The sequence below is a fragment of the Dipodomys merriami genome, unplaced genomic scaffold (assembly GCF_024711535.1).
Source record: "Dipodomys merriami isolate MVZ:Mamm:240054 unplaced genomic scaffold, mDipMer1.0.p SCAF_1, whole genome shotgun sequence".
In the NCBI taxonomy this organism is placed as follows: domain Eukaryota; kingdom Metazoa; phylum Chordata; class Mammalia; order Rodentia; family Heteromyidae; genus Dipodomys; species Dipodomys merriami.
Genome location: NW_027202270.1, coordinates 77,290,175 through 77,313,307, shown reverse-complemented (window position 1 = coordinate 77,313,307; position 23,133 = coordinate 77,290,175). Strand labels below are relative to the sequence as shown.

The following is a 23,133-nucleotide window of genomic DNA, read 5'->3' as shown; positions in this document are numbered from 1 at the left end:
CTGTCAAGGGGACTCTTGATCCTTGAGGCCTGCCCAGACTAACGAAAGCCCAGCTGGGATCATCACCCCACTCCCCTGTGTCCCTGACACCGCTGTGTGACAAGAACACCCTCATATTAATACACCCTGGCCACACTTTTAATTAAACACTGTGTGAAGAATGTACTGAGAAGGGAGGCAAACAGGCAGACAGCTGCAGAGACCCCGCCTCCACGCCTGGCTGGAAACAGCAGCTCTTTGTGGCAAGATGTATTCTCTGAACAGGAGCAGGGGAAGCCCTCAGCCCAAGAAGAAGCAGAGGGAGAGGGGAGGAGCTCAGGGAACCAAAGAGGGCAGAAGGGGAGGTAATGAGCTCCTGTAACCAGCTATGTAGAGTTGCAAGGTCCTTCCTTCCTTCTTTCCTTCTTCTTTTCTTTCCTTCCTTCCTTCTTTCTCTACTTCCATCCTTCCTTCCATTCACCTGAGAAGGCCACTATGCCTTTGTCTGAAATCAGTACCTGCAAACAATATACCCTTCAGCCTGCTATGTCTATGGCAGCCTCCAGAGGGAGATGCCAATACTGACTCCATTCAACTAATATCTGCAGGCCAACTATCTCAGGAACCAGGAACAGAGTAGAGAGGGCAGAGGCCTCCCCACTGTGTATATTAGCACACAAAGCAATATCAAAACGATTCAAGCATTGTGTGCCAAGTGTCTGGTCTATGGTGTCCATGGGGCTTCAGGGGAAAAGGAACCTTTGAATTATCCTAGAGGACTATGGAAGGCTTCCTGGAAGAGACAGTCTTTTTCTTGGGGGGTGGGGGCGGAGGGAGGCGGTAATACTGATTTGAACTCAGGGCCTTGTACTTACTCAGCTTGCTTGCTCCTTCATGTTCTAGCTGTATCTGCCCCTCTAGCCCTGCTGTTTTGCTAGTCATTTTAGAGATGGAGTCCAGAGGACTTTTCTGCCCAGCACCCATCCTCTGAATCTCAGTCCCCTGAGGAGCTAGGATTATAGGCATAAGTCTTCAACGTCTAGCTAGCCTTTTATTTAATGTGGAGAAACAAATAAATTTTGGCTAAGGCTCAATAGCAAGACTCTGTACCAAAAGACCAAGGAAAAGGGGAGGAAGAGGAGGTTATGATGATGGTAGTGGTCAAGGGCCAAAGGCATATAAGCCTGGACAAGAGAAAGGGTGTTATTAGGGCATAGACAGCATGTGGCATTGGGAACCACAAAGAGCATCTGTGGGCTGCAGTAGCCAGATGTTGGGGAATGGGCATCGATGAGCCCAAAAAGGAAGAACAGAGAAAGATCATACATGATAGGGCACAAGGATATGAAGGAAGAACCCAGAGAATTGTCAAGACAAGGTTCCCCAAAGGCAGTTTGGCCTGATCCTCTCTCCTGGCTTCTGCTTATCATTCACAGAACACGCTTACAAGGAACAAGTTATCCCACCAAACACCCCCAGGATGTGGCTCACAGCTTCCTGCCCACATCCCCCACTACCCACTGCCTCATCAGAGATCTTTGGAGTACTCTTCTCTTTTTTTCTCTCTCTCCCTCTCTCTCTTTAATGGACCTCTCTATCTTAGAAATGGTTTTCCCCTGAGAATGTTGCAAATATATCTTCATTTCCCACAGAACAAGCATCAAGTGCTTAAAAATTAACTTGTACCCAAACCTCAAAAACAGAGAATACATTTTCTCCAATCGTCCTAACAAAGCTATCAACAGTGTGAAAAAACTCAACTGTAGAATAAACTTCTATTCTCTTCCTAGCCTCATGATTAAAACAGATCCTTTTTCACATTTGTCCATAACAGGATTGCCATTTTCCAAACTGCTTGCTGATTATAAACAGAATCCATTTAAAAACCAAACTGAGGCTCCCTCCAAAATATTCCTGGATGAACTACTACTACTTCCAGGATTTGTTGATACAAATCGTGATACAAATTCAAATGCTGATCATTGGAACAGAGCCAAACTACTCTATTTCCAAGTATTTGCAAAACTAGTCTGTATACATCTAATTCAATGTACTTTTAAGTGACAAACTTTGAAAGACCACTTTATTTTTCAAACTACACTAGACATGTGAATAACCAATCCATAGCTAGTCAGAGGAATTATTCCAAATAACTCTGATATTGAGTAAGTGAGCTTTAGCATTAAGTCCTTTAGAAACCACTCACTTAAGGAAATGGCCGAGTGAAAGTATCTACAAATAAATAGAAAAAGGGCAATTCAGAATTCCAACTGGTCACAGTAGGTGTATACCTAAATATCACAAGAAAGCACCCTACCTGCACTCAGCAAGAAAAAGTCCAGAGGTAGCCTAAGGTCTCAAAACTTGAAACAGTTTAAAAAAAATAGATGGAACCTAAGCCTAAACTATTAGGTAAACTTTATTATTTTTTAATAACTGTTCCTCTTCCACCTAACCTTAAAAAGAAAAGTGAGACAAATTTATAACATTCTTGAGTACTGATCCCATTTGAGGGTGGGTCATTTGCTCACCCCTTCTTTTACTGCCAAACAGAAAAAAGACATGACCATAAATACAATGCCTTTCTCTTCACCATTATTAACAGACCCTGACAACACACACACACATACACACACACACACACACACACACACACACACACACACACACACACACACACATACATCCATGCATGCATAAACAAAAGCACACAGTCCAATGAGTTCTCTGATGGAGGTGAGGGGAGGGGGAAAGCAGAGTGTTCTTGTGATACTCTATTTTTTTATTACTGTAAACTATTGTATAAGGGCATTCATTGTGACAGTTACATGCATGTATATAATATACTTTAATCAAATTAACACTACTTACAACACTCCTGAAAAATAATTGCCATTTATGGAATGTACAATTTTCCTTTAGATACTAATTTAAATGTAACTTCAAATTTGCTGAATTTCTGTTTATTTTTTCTATGAGTTTAATTTCTGCTTGTTTTCTTCCCATTTTAACTTATGGAAAGTTTACCACAAATATCAACCAACATGTTAATGACACTTTGAGAGAGATTTTATACATTTCATGTTCTAAATATATTGAGGAAACTAAACGGTAAAGCAACAATCCTATAAACATAATCAGAGACCAGCCCAAGGGTTTAATAACTGAAACATACACACACACACACACACACACACACACACACACACACACACACACACACACACACGCGCGTGCGCGCGCATGCACAGTGTGAAGTTACTCTAGAGTTAAAATGGGGAAGACTATAATTCATCTTCTTCAGGTTTTGGTTTATTAATCAGAACAAGGAAATTTGAAAATGAACTGACTGGATTATAGAAAAGAACACAGGTCATGATATGCTACATCAATGTTCATATTTACAGGCAAGAAGTCAGATAGGTTAAATCGAATATTTGCTGAAATAATGGGGTGTAATCATTTTCAAAAGGAAAAGGAAATCCTAGCTCTTTGTGTGCATTATACATGCCATTTCCTATTAAAGAAAACAGGACATTTTTAAGATAACATGGAAAGCCAAAATTTCCTCGTAAGTTCTCCCAATTATGAAGTTTAAACATCAAATGTGACAGTATTCCCTTAAAGGAAGGTTCTCTCCTGACTTCTTCTTGCTCAGGGCCTCCTTTCAAACACTCATAGGATAAAGTCATAACAGCTTATAGGGCACAAGGCCAGGGCTGAGTAACTATTATTCCATCTGTAAATCGCCTCCCTTCATCCCATTCCTCTTTTCTTTACATATGGAAATTACCGTGTCAAATCCTGAGTCCCCTACCAGCCACCACTGCCAAATTACCCTCCAGGGACATCAGGGGCTTGTTATTCTTGTTTCAACATTAAAATGGGGGGGGGGGGGGGAGAGAGGGGAGGGAGAAGCTGTTTTCAAGGATCAGAATTCCTCTTGATTAGATTTCTGGCTCACTGGTAAATGTTTATTCTCTGAAATGCATTACCCTCTGCTTCTAAATGCTGGAGTTTTTTTTTTTCTTTAGAGCCAAGATATGGCATGGTGTTTCCAATATGAATTGCTTCAAGTAATATATGCCCACTTTTGAAGGGAGCATTTGGTCAAATTCTAATATTCTCTCTTGGGATCCAATTTCAACTTCCAGCAGCAGACCTAACCTGGCAGAATAGAATTTTAAATAACATACACAGAACCAGAGCTTCTAATAGTTACAGTCCATTCTCCTCCTGCTCTGAGATGCCTTATATGATGTTTGTTATTATTCTATAGAATTCAGGTCCTAGTGTTAGTATAAATGTATCACAAAACACAAAAGATATTTCCCTTTTTCTAAGCATTAAAAACAAAAATAATAAAGAAAAACAACAACAACAAAAAATCCTATGGTTTTTTTTATCAAGGTTGAGCTGTAGTTGTCCCTGCTTATGTTTATGAACCATTGCTCAATCAATAAGAAGAGTACATGCATATTTCCACAGGCTGCAAATGCTCCCCAAGAAAACACATGTCAGCGAGCTTCCTAATTCCCAAATAGGATTTTCTATAGGCAGGAATGGTTCCACTTTTGTTTCCCTTGATTGTAATGAATTCTTTCATTTCTGTGACCACTGAAAACTTAAGAGAAGGCCCTTCCATTTTTCTTTCTCAAAAATGGATGTGCGATTTTATTCCAAACCTTTTGCAAGATACAACGGGGGTGAGGCAGAGTTCGAGCTCACTGCAATATTGCACTCATCTTGTTGCATTAGGCTCAAAATACGAATCTCAAGGATATATATTGTCACATGTCAGCCCGAGCTGAAAGCATCCACCAAGAGACTATTTTCACTATTCCACTGGCAACCACATCTACTTCCACAATCCTGCATACTGATGAGTGCCAAGGCTCTCAGTACGGCTCTATCTCTTTTTCATAATATCTTCTCCCTCAGCAGAGAGAGAAGCCATCTTACTAATTTATAAGTACCTTGACTAGCTTACCATCTAAAAAAAAATTCACTCATCAATAATAGTCAACTAAAAGCAAAAGCATATCCCACAGGGGTTAGAGAATAAGACAGGCAACACCAGCCCATATCGATCAGCAAGATTCCTGATACTCACTGAAGGCAGCCACTGCAAGGGCCAGGGTGACAATAATGGAAAGCCAGGAGACCCACAATGCCTTCTTTCTGTAGTTCTGGGCTTCATGAGGTTTCAGCCGGGTGCTGCTTTCTAGTAAGCCTGACCAAAACAAAACAAAAGAAAACAAGGAGAAAAGGAAGTTAGATATTTCCTTATTAAGAAACCCACAGCCAGAGCTACAATTTCTTATCCAAAGATTACAAACTGACAGCCCGTGGGCCAAGATGTGTTTTTGTTTGGCACATACTGTGTTTTCACAATTAGGAGGTTTCACATGAAAATCAAGCTTTCTGCCATCCCTCAAAAAAAAGCACAGGCTCTGGCAATATGGGGCATGGATTTCTACAGAATGACAGCAACTGGCCTCATTGGCAGAATACCATACATCCCACCACTCCCTGATGTGCCACACCAGGCCTTTCCCTCATCCCTGCACTAAGTTACTTGGCTCAGGTAGAAGCTGCTCCATCCAACAAGGCCATTTGGTTCAAACAGCACAGCAGTTACTAAGGAATTGGGCTCCTTGGCTGTGGCACTGATTTGCCTAGACCCACCAGCACATCTTCAATTGCAGAACTGGATTCTACCGAAAGCAAAGAATCATGGGCTGTAAGTATCCTCCCTGTACCACCTAACAACTAACAGTAGAAAATGGACCATTTAACCACAACTGACAGTAGCTGTTGGGCCCAAATTATATGACATATTTTTCTTCCTTCTTCTCCTTGTACCAAGCACATACCAAAATGTTCTCAGGATATTAAAGTAGAGTAGACCTGCTAAAGCCAGGGTAGCTTCCTAGACAGGCCATCTGGTAACATAAATACATTTTCTTTTTGTCTCCTGTACATTGCATTGTGACAACACCCAGGCAATGCTCAAGCTTTAACTGCCTGGGGTCAGAATGGACTTGATGATTTATATTTCTTTATTTCTTTCTTCTCCTTTGAAAATTCGTCATAGAATGCATTTTATTTTTATTCACCTTTTTATCGTTATTATAAAGGTGGTGTACAGAGGGATTACAGTTACATAAGTCAGCTAATGAGTGCATTTCTTTTTGGACAATGTCACCCCCTAGAATGCATTTTCTTAGTTGCAGAGAGAATCAAATTTTCAGCCATGCATTCTATCTAAGCAGAAGGTCATTATACCAGCTCTGGCTACACAACATTCCTCTCAGAGGCTGAACAACCTCTTCACACCAGCTTCAGAAAAAGAAAAAATTGGTCATCAAAGCTTAGGGGCCCATTTTAGAAAATGCCACAGTGTAAGGCATAGCACACCTATGCATCACCTCATTTGTCTCACTGGCCCCACACTATGCTTCTAATTGCTACAGGGCAGAAAGGGCGTGGTACTTATCTTTGCCCATAATAAGGGACAAGGCTGACACATGTACAGCACAGGGACAGGTTAACAGGAGAAAAAGCACAATAAATGTATTAGTTTGATGTGACATGGGAGCCTTCAGAAATGAAGACCCAAATATACAGGGAGAGCTATTTTTATGCTTAGGTTTGATGGGAAAAAAAAAAGGATTGTACTGAAGAAATAGTATGATTAAATAGTAGTAAACTTCAAAGGGAAACTGAGCAAGGCCTGTCTGTCTATTCCCTTCTTGGTATGGGGCATAATCACTTCTGGAATCAGGGTCTTGTGATTGACCTGCTATTAAACAAGGGAGGTCAGAGATCTCTGTGATCAGCCCTTACACAGAAAAGAAAAGAGAAGTTAGGGTAATATTTCTAAGTTTTTATGATACTCTGTGAGGAAGTTCTGCTTTCTATGAGCCACCTTGGGGAAGAAGAATTCTAGTTTCTATGGACTGCCTTGGGATAAAAGGAGGACCAGGAGGAAGAAGGGCAGGAGATCAGAAGAGACAGTGCTTTCTAACACCTTTCAAGATCCTTAAAGTCAGAGTCCTCAGCATTTCAACGTGCTAGACTCATTTTCTGAGCCTCCACCAGTGCCAAAAAAAAATGCATTCTGCCCATATATATGAAATATATAAAAAACAAATACACCATAGAAATTCCTTAGTTCCATTTATAACCTAGCCACAAGCATCCCTGAACAGGCCCTGAACAAACAGGAATGTAGGGAAGGCTGCTTAGTGAACTCTGTTCACAGCCCAGAGAATAATTGTTAAATAACTGAAACCTGCGGGCTGTCACCTGTGGGTGAGAACAGGAAATATTATCTCTATCTCCACCATCTCACTGTACAGTTTTCCCAAAATCTTCCTTCATAAGTGCATCTAGATGGGAAAAACCAAACACAAAAAAAACATCTCTCCTGTTAAATTCCACCCTAAAGGTGAAAATACAGGAAGTCATTCTTTGTTTATTCCTCAGGTACTGAGTTGAGATTTTCAACTACTTTCACCCAAGTGAAGCTATAATTTAGAAGCAGCTCACACACACCCCTGATCATTTATTTTCCTTTTCCCAGATTAAGTATAAAAAAAATCTTCCTTTCATCCTGGCCAAGAGAAATGAATTTGTAATCTTTATGTTCAAACTCAAATAAGTGGTTCATTTGCTATGTATTTTGGTTGCAAATATCCAAGGGTTTTAGCTACAGGGTGAGAAAAGAGTAAATGCAAGGAAGAGTTCTTTTAGAAGTAGTTTTCCAAAAGGTAAGGTCAGATAAGATCATGTTAAGCGAAATGAACCCCAAGATAGGGATGCAAGTGGTTTTTTTCTTCCTTGCTATTGTTTCTAATGTATTTATAAGGTACCATGTGATTTTTTTTGTTGTTGCTTTGTATGTCCCTCCCCCACGGTATAACCCCTGTTTTCACTGTATTTGATGTTGGTATAATTTGGGGAGGGGAAGGGGAAAAACTGTTTAAATAGGGATACAGGTGGAGCCATTGCAAAATGAGATATATACGACGCTATGTAGAAAAATGAACTTTACAATTTAGGTGGAAGGGAAGGGGGGGTTTAGCTGAAGAAGTGGGAGGGAAGGGATGGTAGGGAAAAAACAAAGGAGGAGGCAACAGTGCTGGATAAGAAATGTACTCATTACCTTGCTCATGTAACTGTAACCTCTCTGTACCGTATTTTCACGATTAAAAAAAAAACTTATTAAAAAAAAAAAAAAAGGTTAACAACCATGGCCTAAGATTTCCATTTGCCAAATGCCATATTTTTTCCTTTCCAAGTCAGCTGCTTTCAAGAATACCCGGTCCTGACCACACATGTGGACCTGACCCACCAAGGGTCAGCATTCCCAGCAACAGACAGATGAGAGCCTCCTGGCTCTGTTACCTGCTACAGTGACATTGGGTTCTATCAGCAATGGGATAGAGGTTCTTGCCCCAATGTGTTCTTCGGTGCCTTCCCCACTTAAAAAAAATTTTTTTTAATTTAATGAAGTAACTGCAATGGGAAAACTACTCCAAAGAAGAATATCCCCCATTTCTATCCAATCTTTATTTAGTTCCCACTGGTTTTCCTACCTAAAAACATAGCCAAATGGAAAACATTTTCTTCTTAAAGGGGAATATGATGACTTACAAAAGCCCAGACTAAATGAATGGTCTATACACAGTTATCTCTACACCCATGCTGGATGCATGCACACTCACACTCACAAGCCACAAAGATGTGATGAGAATTCCCTGAAGTTTCCAAGAAGCTGTGCTTCAGAAGAAGAAGTGAAATAGCCTGGAGAGGCAGAACTGTGCCATAGGAATTAAGGCTTCAGATCTGTATGCAGGTCTGGGACCCTCCTAAGCACAGGTGGCCTCCACATTTACATTTCTAACCTCACTCAAATTTACAATTTTACATGACAATACCAAGCATATGATTTTATTCATGTTGGGTTGACCCTCTATTGGGGTAGATGCACATAATTGTATCAATTGATTTTCACTGTGTTCTCTTTTTTTAAAAAAAAACTGTTTTTAGTTCTCTACAAGAAGAGGAATTTCTATTAGCTATAAAGGGAAGGGAAAGAAGTATTAATCCCTACATATCTTAAACCACCGAGCTCCCTGAACAAAAGACTGAAGGAAATAGCACCATAATGACCGACATTCTGAGCTAGCTAGGTTTCTGGGAACCAGCCCTTCTAAGGGGAGTATGTTTCCAAACACTGGATTATAAAGCTAGACTTTGATTGGAGTTCGAAGCAGTCTTCAATAGGGTCCTAATAGATCAGAAAGACATTAGCACATAAGAGACAGCTAACTGTCAGTAGCTATCAAGAGGAACCCCCCCCCCCTTATAACCAATAAGTATTTGAGTAGAAGAAAGCCAGCCCTGGCAGGATGGAGAACCGCACAGCAGGTGACTGCAGAGGTTTCCTCTTTCTGGTCCCTAGCACCATTAAGAAAGAGGTCACAGCATTCAAACCGTTCTCAAGGGATATCAAAAATCAATTCTGCAAAGATGAAGCCCCATAAGAAAAAAATTAACACAAATACAAAAACCTCCCCAGGTAACCTTCTAATTTATTTAACCAAAATGATTCCCTTATCATTATTAACTCTTTGCGATCAGAAGTGGATCAAACAAAAGAATGTCACACTGACTTAGCTAGCTCGCCAAGGCACCAGGCACTGGGTTCCTTGGTGGGCAGGATTCATCCTAACAGAGACTCTGTGTGTGATATGCAATGCTTTCACACTAAGACAGTTTATGAACAGTGAATGCTTTCAGGAGGCAATATAATGGAAAATGAAATTCAGTTGACCACTAGCAAGTAACCTTAGGAATGAATTCAGTAAGACTTTTTTTTTTTTTACACTTGTGCGTGGACTGCTAAATATTAACCGACTCTTGCTCTTTTTTCCCCTCCCATCATTTTCTGGGACGGGGAGAAAAGGCCAGGTCTTACAGATGACCTGCAATGCTACAAAATTCAGCTCAAGCTGGGCTTCCTTCTTCAATAGAAAAAAAAATGTTTAATCTTAATATTCGTTTCAGGGCCGAAGTCATTTACACACCCTATAATGCAAAGTGACAGGTTTGGCTGGGTGCTAGTGAGGTCACCAGTCCCGGGCCCCCAAAGGCTTTGCAGTTCTGTGAGAACACAGGAGAAACTGCACCAGAGGTGCAGAACTCGTTGCAACTGGAGCAGCTCCATCATTTGCGCCTGGGAACCGCTCTTTCCACGTTTATCCTATTTCCACAAGCTACACTTCGGAATTTCTGAGGAGAAAGAGATCGTGCATCCCAATACGAAAAAAAAAATTAAAATGTACAGGAGATTCTAAGAATAGGACAGAAACCTGCTAAGACGAAAATACACAAACCTTCCACAACCGACAAAATGAAGATATCAAGAAAAGGGAGGTGTCAAAAGCCACCCCCCTCCCCACCCCTCACCCCCCCCACCTCTGGGCTGCAAGGATTAGTAGCAGAGCCATTGATTCTTTGCGAGGGTCGGGGAGGGCGTTTGGAAACCAGGAAAGGTGTAGGTAGCTACGATCAGGAGCCGGCTCCGTCCGCTAGGGATCCAAGTCGAAAGGAACGAGGGCGGGATGGAAAAGGGCTGACACGCGGGAAGGGACCAGGGAATCCTCCTGCCCCAGGAGGACAACTCAAAGGAGGCGAAAGGTAGAGTTTGTCCCCCCAGGAGGCGGATTTGTGCGGGGGGTCTGCGGCCGGTGTGCGGGAAGGGGTTCCCGAGGGCTGGAGACGCGCTGTCCGGGAAGCACCGGGTTTCAGTGGCACCCATCCAGATGAGGTTGTAGCCCGAACGCAAACGTCACAGCCCTCGGGCCCCATCATCACGAGACAGGGCAGTGACCACTGTGACCCCAGGAGGGGTCGGGCCCAGGCCCACCCAAATCCAGAAGCAGGTCAGGATCGAGCGAGCTCCCTTTAGTTAACCCTTCCTGGTGCTAGCATCAGATCCGCGGCCATCGGGAGAAACACCTGGCCCGAGGGAAGTTTTCCCGGGTGATCCGCAGAGCCAGGATCGGGAATCACAAAAGACGACGCCTCGAACCCGGGTCCGATCGCGCTGAGCGGGGTCCTCAGTCCCCCACCCCCCCGGAGCCAAGCGCTCCCGGGGCCAAACACCCGCTCCCGCAAACTTTTCCAGTGCGCGCCGGAAGGCTCGGGGACAGCCGAGAGGAGGGCGCGAGCCTGGCTGGCCGGGGCCCCTGGAGGGGATCGGAGGAGCCGCCGCCGCCGCCGAGGCCGTGCGGACCGCGGGAGGTGGGGCTGCGCCCTGGCCGGGAAGTCCGGGCTCGGCGCCCCCCACCCCCTAGCTCCTCGCAGACGCGGAGCCCCGCACCTGTCTAGGTCCTACCCCAGAGCAGGGAGAGGCGGGACCGAAAGTCATCCTGCCGCGCGGGCCCGGCCCGGGGAAGGGGCCCCGGCCAGGGGCGGTGCCCGCTCACCTCGGTCCTCCAGTCCGTCGCTGAACTGGCCGCTCTCGCTGATCCGCGGCTGCCGCTCCTCCTCCGGCTGCGGCGGCTCGCGCGCCGGGGGACTCAGCCCGCCTGGGCAAGAGGCGGCAGCCAAGGGCGCGTGGCCCCGGGGCGGCGGCACTGCGGGGCCCGGGGGGCTCCCGCGCTCACTGCCAGTGGCCGTCTCCATGGCGCGGAGCTCCAGATCCCAAGGGCGGCGGCGGCGATGAATGCGGCGGGGACTGAAGTCAGAAGTGCCAGCCGCCGCGGCTCGGGCGGAGGAGGGACGGGTGGACCGACCGCGTGGAGGCAGGGAGGGCGGGCGCGGCGGAGTGGAGGTGCTCGCAGGCGGGGGCAGGGGGCAGGTCTGAGAGCCGCAGGCCAGCGAGGCTGGTGGCGAGGCTGAGGCCGCGCTGTCGCCACGCGCCCCGCCTCTGGGGGCAGGTGCGGACGGGCAGGAACCCGCCCCGAGGTCCCCCCCCCCCGAACCCGAGCACCTGGATCAGGGCACCCAGGTGCGTGAAGAGGGAGGGACCCAGACAGACTGGGTACGCTGAGATCACGGGACCACTGGGGGCCTGGGAATCCCGGGCGGCTCCAGCGCGGCTTGGCGAGGGCGTGACAAGGGGCGCGCCCCAGGCGCGCTGCGGATTGGTGCCCAGGAGAGCCCGGCGGACCCGATGTCTCCGCGTTCCTCGAGGCCGGTCAGTGGCCTCTCGTGGGCAGGCGAGCGGGCAGCGCCCCTCATCTGGCATCTTTTTTCTTGCTGAGCCTCTCGAGGCTTCCGACTGTACGGGTCTCCGCCTGCCTAGGCCGCCACCCTCATCTCCAGGAAACGGGATTCAGCGGCCCACCCCCAAGTCTGCGGTTGATCGCGTACTCTTGAAATGCTTTAACTCTGCCCTCAGTTTCCCTGGATCACCAGCTAGCCTAGGGATGGAGTCTCTGTTGGACCAGCAAGCGCTCTAGCAGATGCCCGGAGTTCCCCATTGTGACTCTCCCTGGGCCTTTTCCTACCGATTCATTTCTTGCTCCCAACACCCGGGATCCCGGACTCAAGTCGAAGCCTAACCCAAAAGTCTGTCTCTGACCGCAGGGAGCTAGTGGTCCCCTTTGCACGGCCAGGCGGGTCTGGCCAGCTGTGCCGCAACCTACCCCGTGCGCCTGCTCCCCTGAATCCCAGAGAGGCGCAGCGGGAAACCTGCCGCTTCACAGGCTGAATTTATATTTCATAGCATCAACAAGATCTCATCTTTAGGTTTATATCAGTGTCTAAATTTAATCTGAGGACTCCAAAATGCCAATTCCTCATTTAAAGGAATCCATCCTGTTTTCTAAATAGTAACCGGTTTCCGTGCTCATTTCCGCTAGGCTTGCGATTGGAAATCAGGGCAGGATTTAAATGCTTTTGCCGTGGTGCAATGGGAAGATCACCTGATAGAAGACCAGGATCTCATTTTATTTTGTGTTTTATTTTGGTGGTGGTTGGGTTGAAATTGATGTGAGTTGACTGACTGGCTTTGACCACTGATTTCTTCCCGTCTGAAAGCTCATTTTAGAGGTAAAAGAATATGATTACTGGGCCCAAAACAATGAAAATTTCTCCGCATGAAATCTAGTTTTGTCTTGCAAAGTAGATGGTCCTTCAGCTATAGTTTAAAAACCCTCCATCCCTTCACCTCCTGGATTTTGTTCCTCCTGTTTATCCTGCCAATGGACATCAAAGAATTACATACGAAGAATGAATGAATAATGAATAAGAATGGCCGGGTGCTGGTGGCTCAAGCCTGTAATCCTAGCTACTCAGGAGAATGAGATCTGAGGATCATGGTTCAAAGCCAGCCGGGGCAGGAAACTCTGTAAGACTCTTATCTCCAATAAACTGCTAGGAAGCCGGAAGTGGCGCTGTGGCTCAAGCGGTAGCGAGCTAGCCTTGAGCTGAAGAGCTGAGGGACAGCACCCAGGCCCAGAGTTCAAGCCCCATGACCGACAAAAAAAAAAAAAAGAAGAAGAATGAATGAATACTAGAGACTATATCATAGTGTGATGAAGGCTTTGGTTGAAATCTTAAGAGGTATTTTGTAAGACTCCTCCCTCTCCCCATCCTGTCTGGATTTTTTAAGTTTTTGGATGTTTTTGTTGTTGTTCTTGATTTTAAATGATACTAGTAGCCTAGTATCAGTATCTCCTAGAATCTGTAATCCTAGATACTTAGGAAGCTGAGATTGGAGGATCAAAGTTCAAAAACAGCCAGGGCAGGGAAAATCCTGTGAGAATTTTCTCTCCAATTAACCATCAAAAGCCAGAAGTAGAACTGTATCTCAAGTGATGGAGCTTTAGCCTTGAGCAAAAAAAAGCTCAGGAACGGTACCCAGACCCTGGCCCCTGAGTTCAGACCCTTGGACCAGCACCAAAAAAATAAGTACTAGGGATTATAAAGCTATGCACATTCTGTGCACATGCTTTGGCACTGAGTTACGTCCCCAACTCTCATCTAACGAGTTGTTTATTAAATATGTATTTCTCCTTTGCTCCCCAAAACTGATTCAGTGATTCAGTTGAGCTTAGATCTGTCTAGAAATCTTTAATTTCTACCCCTCCCCCATAACCTATTCTGATATATATTTTGCAACAACCAATTATGATTCTCAATAAACTACACTCCACCCTCCACCTCTACTGCACACATACACCCTGTTCTATAGCAGGCTCTCATCAAAAAAGGAGAGAGTAACTGCTCATTCTTTGCTTGGGTTTGCAGGCCAGTGAATCTGAAACACGATCGTGCTCAAAAAATGAGTCCCAAAGTATGGTGCCTAGATATGATGAGTACTTTGAGCCGAAAGGAGGTTCCGAAGCAAGACCTCTCTGAGCTGTTCCTGCCTTTTTTTTTTTTTTAATCCCACAAGGCGAGCCAGAGAAATTAATTGGAAATCCTCATCGAACAAGGTGGTTCATAGAAACAAACCCTTCTCCAGTCTTCCAAGGCCAGACACAAAACCTAGAAATGAGGCAGGGAGATTGCATTTCAAGGCTGGCCCAGGCAAAAGAAGTCTGCCAGATTCCATATCAACCAGTGGCTGGATGCAGTGGCATATGCCTGTCATCTCCAGTAATACAGGGATTGCAGCCCAGACCAGTTCCAGCATATAGCAAGACCTCACTTGAAAAATAATATAAAAAGTGGCAGGAAGTGTAGTTTAAGTGATAGAGACCTTGAATTCACTCCCAGCCCCCATGCTGGCAAAAATCAAAGAAAACTCTAGAAATATTATTCTAACCCACTCCTATCTTTCTGTATAAGAGCTGGCCATAAAGTTCACTCACCTAGGCCACTAGGAGAATCCAAACAGGCCTTACTGGATTTCTTACCCAGCCTATTACCATTCCAATTTGGCTATCCATTCTTCATTGAATCTAAGCATAAAAATGGAGTTTCCCCAGACCTTTGGGTCTACATTTCCAAAGGCTCCGGTATCATGGTTTGCCTCATCTGTGTTTTGTTATGAGATTGTCAGACAATACCTTTTTTGTTTTTTGTTCCTAGGGTAAGTATATTTTCCTTCATGCTCCATCTGCCCTAATTCAATAAGCTACTATTACCTTCTCCAGAATGATTTCTCTTCATGTGGCTTACCCCTCAGAGCTCCTTTTTCTGAATGTGATTACTAATTCACTGCTCATGTCATGTATTAGGCTGGTGCCTATTTGATCTTCACCCACCACACACACACACACACACACACCCCTATTTGGAGGCCAAGGACACTGTGTTCCCCCAGACAACTCCTACCGATTAACTGGAAGATAATATCAGCTTATGTTCTTGGAGGGCAGGCATTTTACTGTTTTTCTTCCATTGTCTTCTGCACTCAGCTAGTGCTGAACTTGTTTTATAAATAAACCAAGAGTTCCTGTTAATGTTAAACTGTCTAGCACCACAACCCACAGCAGTACCGCCCCCTAGGGGAGTATATTGGAAAATTACAGGTGCTTTCATTCCTTACTATAATCATCGGAAAAAGGGCTCCAAGTATTTAGTGGGGGTAACCCCAGATCCAGAAGGTTGTGTCCCACGCAGGTTTCATATGTCAAACTGGATTCATGACCATGTTAAAATATGGTTCAATTACATTAGAATTTTATCTCTGTTTTACATAGAAACACAAAATATGTTTGTAACTTTTGAATACACAGTGTTCTAGAAATACAACCACTATGCAAGTCTTAAGACAGGTGGTACTTTTTTTTTTTTTTTTTAGGAAAATCAGGACTCTGAAGCTACCTCCATTTTTGGTGTCTGGTCAGGAGACACATTTGTGCCTATCACCAGTGTAAATGCCACAGGCCCAATAATTCCATGTATAGGAATGCATTTACTTATCTATTGTTTCAAAATGTCAAAAATGAAGAAAGATTCTTGTCTTCTTTCTGGTCTTAAATTGTAAGTAGGTGCAATTCTAATCGGGCTCCAACTGGATGTTTATGTGCAAATGCACATTAATTATGTATGTCACTACTTTTGCTCCTCCTTGGTAATAATTTAGGCCATTATATTGATTTTTAAATTATATGTTAATGTATTATCCATGAATTCATTTCATAACCACAATAGTGAATCTAAAGAAACTGTTGTAAAAAGCAGTGCAACCATTATCACAAGATGATCTAGGAGACATGCCACCTAGATGTGATGTGGCCTACCGAATGAGATCTTCTAGCAGAAAGAAGACCTTAAGGTTAAAACTGAGAAAATAGGGCCAGTACCTGTTCCATCAGGAAGTTTTTTAAAACTCTTGACACAGCAACCAACCTCCCTACTCCTGATGAGTTGCTTAAGAATCTCTGGGGATGGGACCCTGACATGAGTCCAATGTGCAGTCTGCATGTAGAGTCTGCTGGAGGACAAAGGGCTCTTCATCTTGAATGTGCACAAGCGTCATCCCACACAATCTTGGCAAAATGAAGATTTTTAATTCAGTAGGCCTTGGGAGAGGACCAAGTTTTTGCAGTTCCCTAGTGCTGTTGGCTAATGACCCACCCTCTGAGCTGCACGGGTGTGGAAGACATGAGCAGAAGGTTTTGCTTCTACTTTGATAGAATCTATAATAGATTTCAGGAAGGAGCAGGGGAGGCAAGTACAAAATTAACAAAAGGCAAAATCAAATGAGATATAAGTATCTAGGACAGACATGGGATGACTTTAGTGGCACAGTGGCAGCACAGAAGGACGTTCTGCCAGAGAAGGTTCATCTGGACATGCTTTGTGAGGATGAGTGCTAACAAACGTTTGCAAGGGTGGTAAGGCATCCCAGGAAAGGGCAGGTATTGGGCATCTGTGATAAAAAGAAATTACCTAAAAACTTTGAACAAATGTATGGATCCACAATTCTCTCTAAATAATTCCTTTTGAGGAAAGAAGGAGCAGGGGGTGGGGCATGTAAAAGCACTTCAGGGGTAGTTGGGAAAGTTCTGTTCCTTCATTTGGGTAGCCATTTGTCCAATAATGATTTATTAGACCATGAATTTGTGTTGTGTGGTTCTAAGTATCTCTGTTTTATCTTATAATTTTTTTACCCAAAATGACTAGCTACGTTGAGAAAGATCAGTCTTCTTTGGCTTAGACAGACTGGCCTGGATGGACTCAGGCAGTGGTTGCTAAGAGCTCCTGAGTCATCTCACTCAGCTCAATGGAGAATGTCAAAGGAGGAGTAGAGATTCCAAAGAATAAAGTCAAAGTTAGCTGAATCTGATATGTGAAAAGGGAGTTACATAAACTCAAAAAATGCTTCATTTTCTTCTGCTTGTATATAAAAAAGAAAAAGTTGATGGCATTGACTCTCCTTTCCTATCACTCTGGTGTCTTCCCCAGGACCCCAGACTCATGAATCCAGCTGCCTCTGGGGGAACATCTCCAGCTGAGTAAGCCCCAGAGACCTCAAATCTATGCATCTTCAGCCTCTCTCTGCTGACAAACTGAAGCACCATCTTTTCTAGCCAGAATTCTAGAAATACCTCATCTTGATGGCCCTTTTCTTTTACCCTTTATATGTAGGAGGTAACCAAAATTGTTAGTCAGCTTTCAGTTTCCAAGAAATACCTGAGATAATCAGCTTACACACAGGAAAGGTGAATTTGGGCTCATGGCTTCAGAGGTTTCATATCATGATTGCCTGGCCAAGATGCCTTGGGCCCTTATTGAGTACATGGGCCTTTGGGGACATTTCATATCCAAACTATAGCACCCATCCCTGTTAATTCTACCATCTAATACCCCCTAAAAGGTGTGGCAGAAGTCTCATGGACAATGTTTTCCCAAGTCTAGTTTCTTCCAGTATTCTGCACACTCCTATTACCAAGAAAAAATCATGCTAACATACTGTCCATCTGGTCACCCTTGTTTCTAGAATAAAGGTTTAAGTCCTGGTAAGGGAAGTTATGCCACTTTTTTCCCTGTATAACATTCTGTCCCTCCCTCATCCTTCAATCCCCATCCCTCAGCTGGGCAAAAATACCTTAGATTTCCCAAGCTTGCCTAGACAACTCAATCATATGTATGTGCTTTTGCACTGTGAATCTCTCTTCATGGAAGGACCTTCTAGGCTGGCTCCCCCTCAAACCCAGCCCAATGCAGACTCCCCCTGTATTCCATACTCAGGTCTTTTCCTGACACATCTCATACTCTTTATCTTTACATATTTATTTCTGATATAGCTCTTGTAACACTTTATTTCTATAATTTAGTTAATTTGTCAACTTTTACCTGATAGAAAATTTCTCAAGGTAAGAACATTTTACTCAGCCTAGTGAGTCAGACATTTACCACAATGTAGGAAGAAAACAAGTACCCAGAAAATAATAGGTGTTAAAGAAATAAATGAATAAACTGTACTGCTCCCTTATCAAACGCCTAAAAAAACTGATCTGGCCATGTTGTTTGGACTGATCACACAGAGAGCCCTGAAACAGTACCCAGAGTTTGCAACTCCTCCTAGGTCCTACATAGCTTCTACAACCCTCTTGAAGAGACATCTTTCTCCACCCATCCAGAATGCACATTGGCAGGTGCTATTAAGACTGGATGATGTTAAATTTAACAATCTTCTTAGTTCCAATGACTGCAACATTTTTTTTGCCAGTCTTGGGGCTTGAATTCAGGACCTGGGCTCTGTCTCTGAGCTCCTTTTGCTCAAGGCTAGCACTCTACCAGGTGAGCCACAGTGCCACTTCCAGATTTTTTCTGTTTATGTGGTACTGAGGAATCGAACCCAGGGCTTCAGGCATGCTAGGCAAGCACTCTACCACTAAGCCACATGCCCAGCCCTGACTGCCACATTTTTATGAAAACATTTTGTTGATGTTTAACATGCAGGTAGATGAGTACACAAATCTTAAAGGCGCAGCTCAATGAAATTTCATGAAGCCAACATGCATATGAAACCACTTCAGTAAACAGAATGCCATCAGCTCCCAAAAGCTCCTCCTTTGTTCCCTGCCAGCCACCCCCAATACCTGAGTGAACTAGAATATTTCCAGCAATACTTTGACATACACCATTTAGTGAAACAACTCTATATTTTGTTATTCTATTTATTTAAGGAAATTACTTTCAATCATAAAAGAAAATAACATGACTTCATTGTAAAAAAAAAAAGAAAGAAAGAAAGAAAGAAAAGTCAAACCAAACAGAAGTGCAAAAAAGTGTAGGAAGTAAATGAGTTTTCCCCATCAACCTTCTACCCACACACTCATACACACCATTTCTAGGGTTAAATACTTATAACAATTGGGTATACATAATCAGTTCAGACTATATAACAAAAACATTTCAGTTTAAAGTGGACAAAACAATACAATTATGTAATATCCACATAATTGTTTCAATCATTTTCTGAGTAAATGAGCATTTAGACTGTTTTCAGTGTTCTGCTACTACAATGTCATAACAATCATTTCATTTTAAACATCTTAAGAAGGAAATGTAAAGAGATTCTCAAAGACCTGAGGTAGGACAGACTTTGGGTTTTGTTTAATTAAATCATTCAGCCACATAATTAAATAACACTCAGTTGCTTCTATCTCCTTATTTTGCCTTTTAAAATAGCAGATTCATCTTAAGGCTTAGTCACCTCACAATTAAAAAGTAGCATCAGTAGGATAATATACTTCATCAGAGAAATATGGCTTGGAGTTAAAAGGAGGAAGGGAGCCGAAGAGAGGAGAGAGAGAAAGCCTGAGTCAATAACTATTAAGTGAGAAGTTAAAGTCTTAGATTCTCTTCCTGATGGGCCTAAGTCAGCCATATGCCTACTTATGGGATATCCTAAAGGTCTGAGGGATGCAAAGTACTGGCTTGGCCACCTGGCATTCTTGAACCAATTTCTGTAGCAGAAAAGATGGATTAAACTAATTGGCTCCATGAGTAGGGCTAAAATTTGGAAATTTATATGGGGTCAATTCCACTCAAACCAAATAGATGGATACTACACAATTGAAATGGGTGCTGGGTAGACCATCATAGCATTCGCTGCTATGAATATCTTTTGAGACTTTTTAGTCTGAGCATCTATTCTTATGTATACAACACATGCTTAATGTTAACTAAAATGGGATCACATTTCAGCAACTCAATGTATTCTGCAATTTTACTACACAAAACGTTATTTGACTCTTAAAGTGTCAAGATATTCCCTTATGTAAGTAACAATTAAACCATTTCCATAAACAATAATAATTTAGATGTTTTAAGCATTTCTTGCTTTTTTTTCTTTTACAAAAATTCTAAATGTCCCTCCCCCACAGTATAACCCCTGCTTTCACTGTATCTGATGTCGGTATAATTTGTGGAGGGGAAGGGGAAAAGCAAGTCGTTTAAATAAGGATACAGGTGGACCCTTTGCAACAATGAGAAGTACAAGTTGTCATGTGGAAAATGAACTTTATAACTTTGGTGGGGGGGGAGGATGGGGGTCGGGGGGAGGATGGGAAGGGATGTGAAGGATAAACAAAGGAGGAGGCTACAATGCTTGATAAGAAATGTACTCATTATCTTGCCTATGTAATTGTAACCCCTCTGTACAGTATGTTCACAATAAAAAAAATTCTATGTTGAGATCAGAGAGTGTGGCTCAGTGTTGACCATTTTACTTTGAACCATACTTTAGCCATAAAATGGAAATGATTTTATTGTACTTAAATGATTCTATTTTTAATAATTCTTTTAAGTGTTTCTGTTGTATTTAAAGTCCACAACACAAGAAGATGCCATGTTCTCTCAAAGTTAGCTTAATGCATCTCTACCTAGTCTCTATCCAGAGAATGATGTCCCATTCCTTAATCATTTCATTCAATATAGATATGAGCCTCTGTGAAGGGAGAAATAACTATTTCATTGTTGCTTAAGATTGAGAGAAATAATATCCGGTTGCAGTAACAGAATTCAGATTGGAAAGTGTGGAAATGTTATCTGGTCACGGAGAAGCCTGTTATTGATGAAAGCAAGGACTCCAATGAAACTCAGGGATCACTCAGTTGGTTCCCTGCCTTCAAGCTCAAATTCATTCAAATTCACACAGGCTCAGAGCTAGAAAGTCACTTGAAGCCATCTGGAGTCTTTAAAAATGTTTGATATGGGGAATTCTTCTGTGAATTAATCTGTATTCAACTGCAAATATAATTCTTTATTTTCTTTTTTTTTTTTTTTTCCCCAGTCGTGGGGCTGAACTCTGGGCCTGGGCGCTGTCCCTCAGCTCTTCAGCTCAAGGCTAGCGCTATACCTCTGGAGCCACAGTGCCACTTCTGGCTTTTTTCTTTTTGCTTATGTGGTGCTGAGAAATTGAACCCAGGGCCTCGAGCATGCAAGGCAAGCACTCTACCACTGAGCCACCTTCCCAGCAATTCTTTATTTTCTTATTTTCTCTTTTCTATAATATTCTCCTTTTTAATTTTTGTTTTTGTTGGTGTGGTGTGTGTGTGTGTGTGTGTGTGTGTGTACACGCAGGTATTAGGGCTTGAACTGAGGGCCTGAGCCTGTTTAAGGCTAGTGTTCTACCACTTGAGCCACAGCCCCATCTCCAGCTTTATGGTGCCTAATTGGAGATACATGCTTCATAAACTTCCCTGTTTGGGCTGATTTCAAACTGTGACCCTCAGATCTCAGAAGCCTGAGTAGCTAGGATTACAGGCATAAGTAACCAGTACCTGGCTTGTTCCTTGTTTTTCTCTTTTCTTTTCTTTTCTTTTCTTTCTTTTCCTTCCTTCCTTCCTTCCTTCCTCTTTTTTTGGTCAGTTGTGGGGCTTGAACTCGGGGCCCTAGGGGGTATTCCTTACCTCTTCTTCACAAGGCTAGCACTCTACCACTTTGAGCAATGGCTTCACTTCACTTCTGGTTTTCTGGTGGTTAACTGGAGATAAGAGTCTCATGGACTTTACTGCCCAGGCTGTCTTCAAACTGCAATCCTCAGATCTCAGCCTCTTGAGTATCTAGAGTTACAGGCATGAGCCATGAGTGCCCAGCTTTGTTCCGTGTCCTTACAATAACTTTGATCCCTTTCACTCATCTTCCTGATTAAAAAAGAAAAAAATTGATCCAGTCCTGGAAGGAGATATTTTAGTGTCTTCTTCCTTCCCGTGGGAAGTTTTCTGAAGTTTAGTTATCTAAAACCTTCTTGCTAAGGATCAGACATGTGCTGCACTGGGCGGAATTTTTTTTTCTATGTTCTCTTTTCCTTTGCATATCACAGCCTATATGGCTTCCTCTTCCTTTCCAATTCTGAATTGTGTCCCCCTGAAATTTACATGTTGGCATATAAATTCCCTAGCACCTCATGATATATGGAGAGCCTCAGGCAGGGCTCCAGAGAGTAGACTCACAGATTCAGCAACAGAGTTGGGAACCTGCCTTTTTTTAACACGAAGGGAAATTACCACAATTTGAGAAATATCACTGAAAGAACTCTTCTTTCCTGTTTCTACAGTGGTCTTCTACCCTTGGCTACAATTAGTCTCCCAGAGAGCTTATTAAAACATCCTTGTCCAGCAAAGAAAATCTCAGACAACAGAAGCAAAAATTAGACAAATGGGACTATATCGAGTAAAAAAAACAAACTTCTGTACAGCAAAGGAAGCAACCAATAGGTGAAAAGACAGAGTTCAAGAAGAAAGATTAAGCTATATATCTAATGAGGATATATAGTTGATATCTAAAATATATAGGGAACTCAATAGCAAAAAATAGGGCAGAAATGAGAGCATTGTGGTCTGAAGTTTAGCCCTATACAACACACAGGATCCTATCTGAAAAATAAACTAAAGCAGAAAGGGCTAGACTCAAGTTATACACCCATGAGGTCAGAGATTCAGGTTTGATGTTAAGGTCTTTAATCCATTTTGAGTTGATGTTGGTGCATGATGATAGGCTGGGGTCCACTTTTAGTTTTCTGCATGTGGCCTCCCAGTTTTCCCAGCACCAGTGATTGAAGAGGCTGTGTTTCTTCCACTGCATGTTTTTGGCTCCTTTTTGTTTTCAGATAGAGTATCCCTTTTTGTTCAAGGCCAGTCTTGAGCTATTACCCACTTACCTAAAGCCTCCCAGATAGACATGTGCCACCACACTTAAACAAAATTCTCTTTTCTTCTGCCAATA

The 23,133-nt window shown here is 43.1% G+C and overlaps 1 protein-coding gene across 2 annotated transcripts in view; it reads right to left on the bottom strand.

Moving 5' to 3' along the window:
- Positions 1 to 11,947, bottom strand: part of Tmem163 (transmembrane protein 163) — a 226,916-nt gene extending 214,969 nt beyond the window's left edge. The window contains exons 1-2 of one of the 2 annotated variants that reach the window (XM_070024176.1): positions 11,481 to 11,947; positions 5,093 to 5,212 (exon numbers count right to left, since the gene is read on the bottom strand). In XM_070024176.1, coding sequence (XP_069880277.1) covers positions 5,093 to 5,212; positions 11,481 to 11,679 — 319 coding nt within the window. In that variant the 5' untranslated portion in view covers positions 11,680 to 11,947. The remainder of the gene's footprint in view (positions 1 to 5,092; positions 5,213 to 11,480) is intronic. The other variant, XM_070024185.1, reaches the window with a different exon arrangement.
- Positions 11,948 to 23,133: the final 11,186 nt, after the last annotated feature.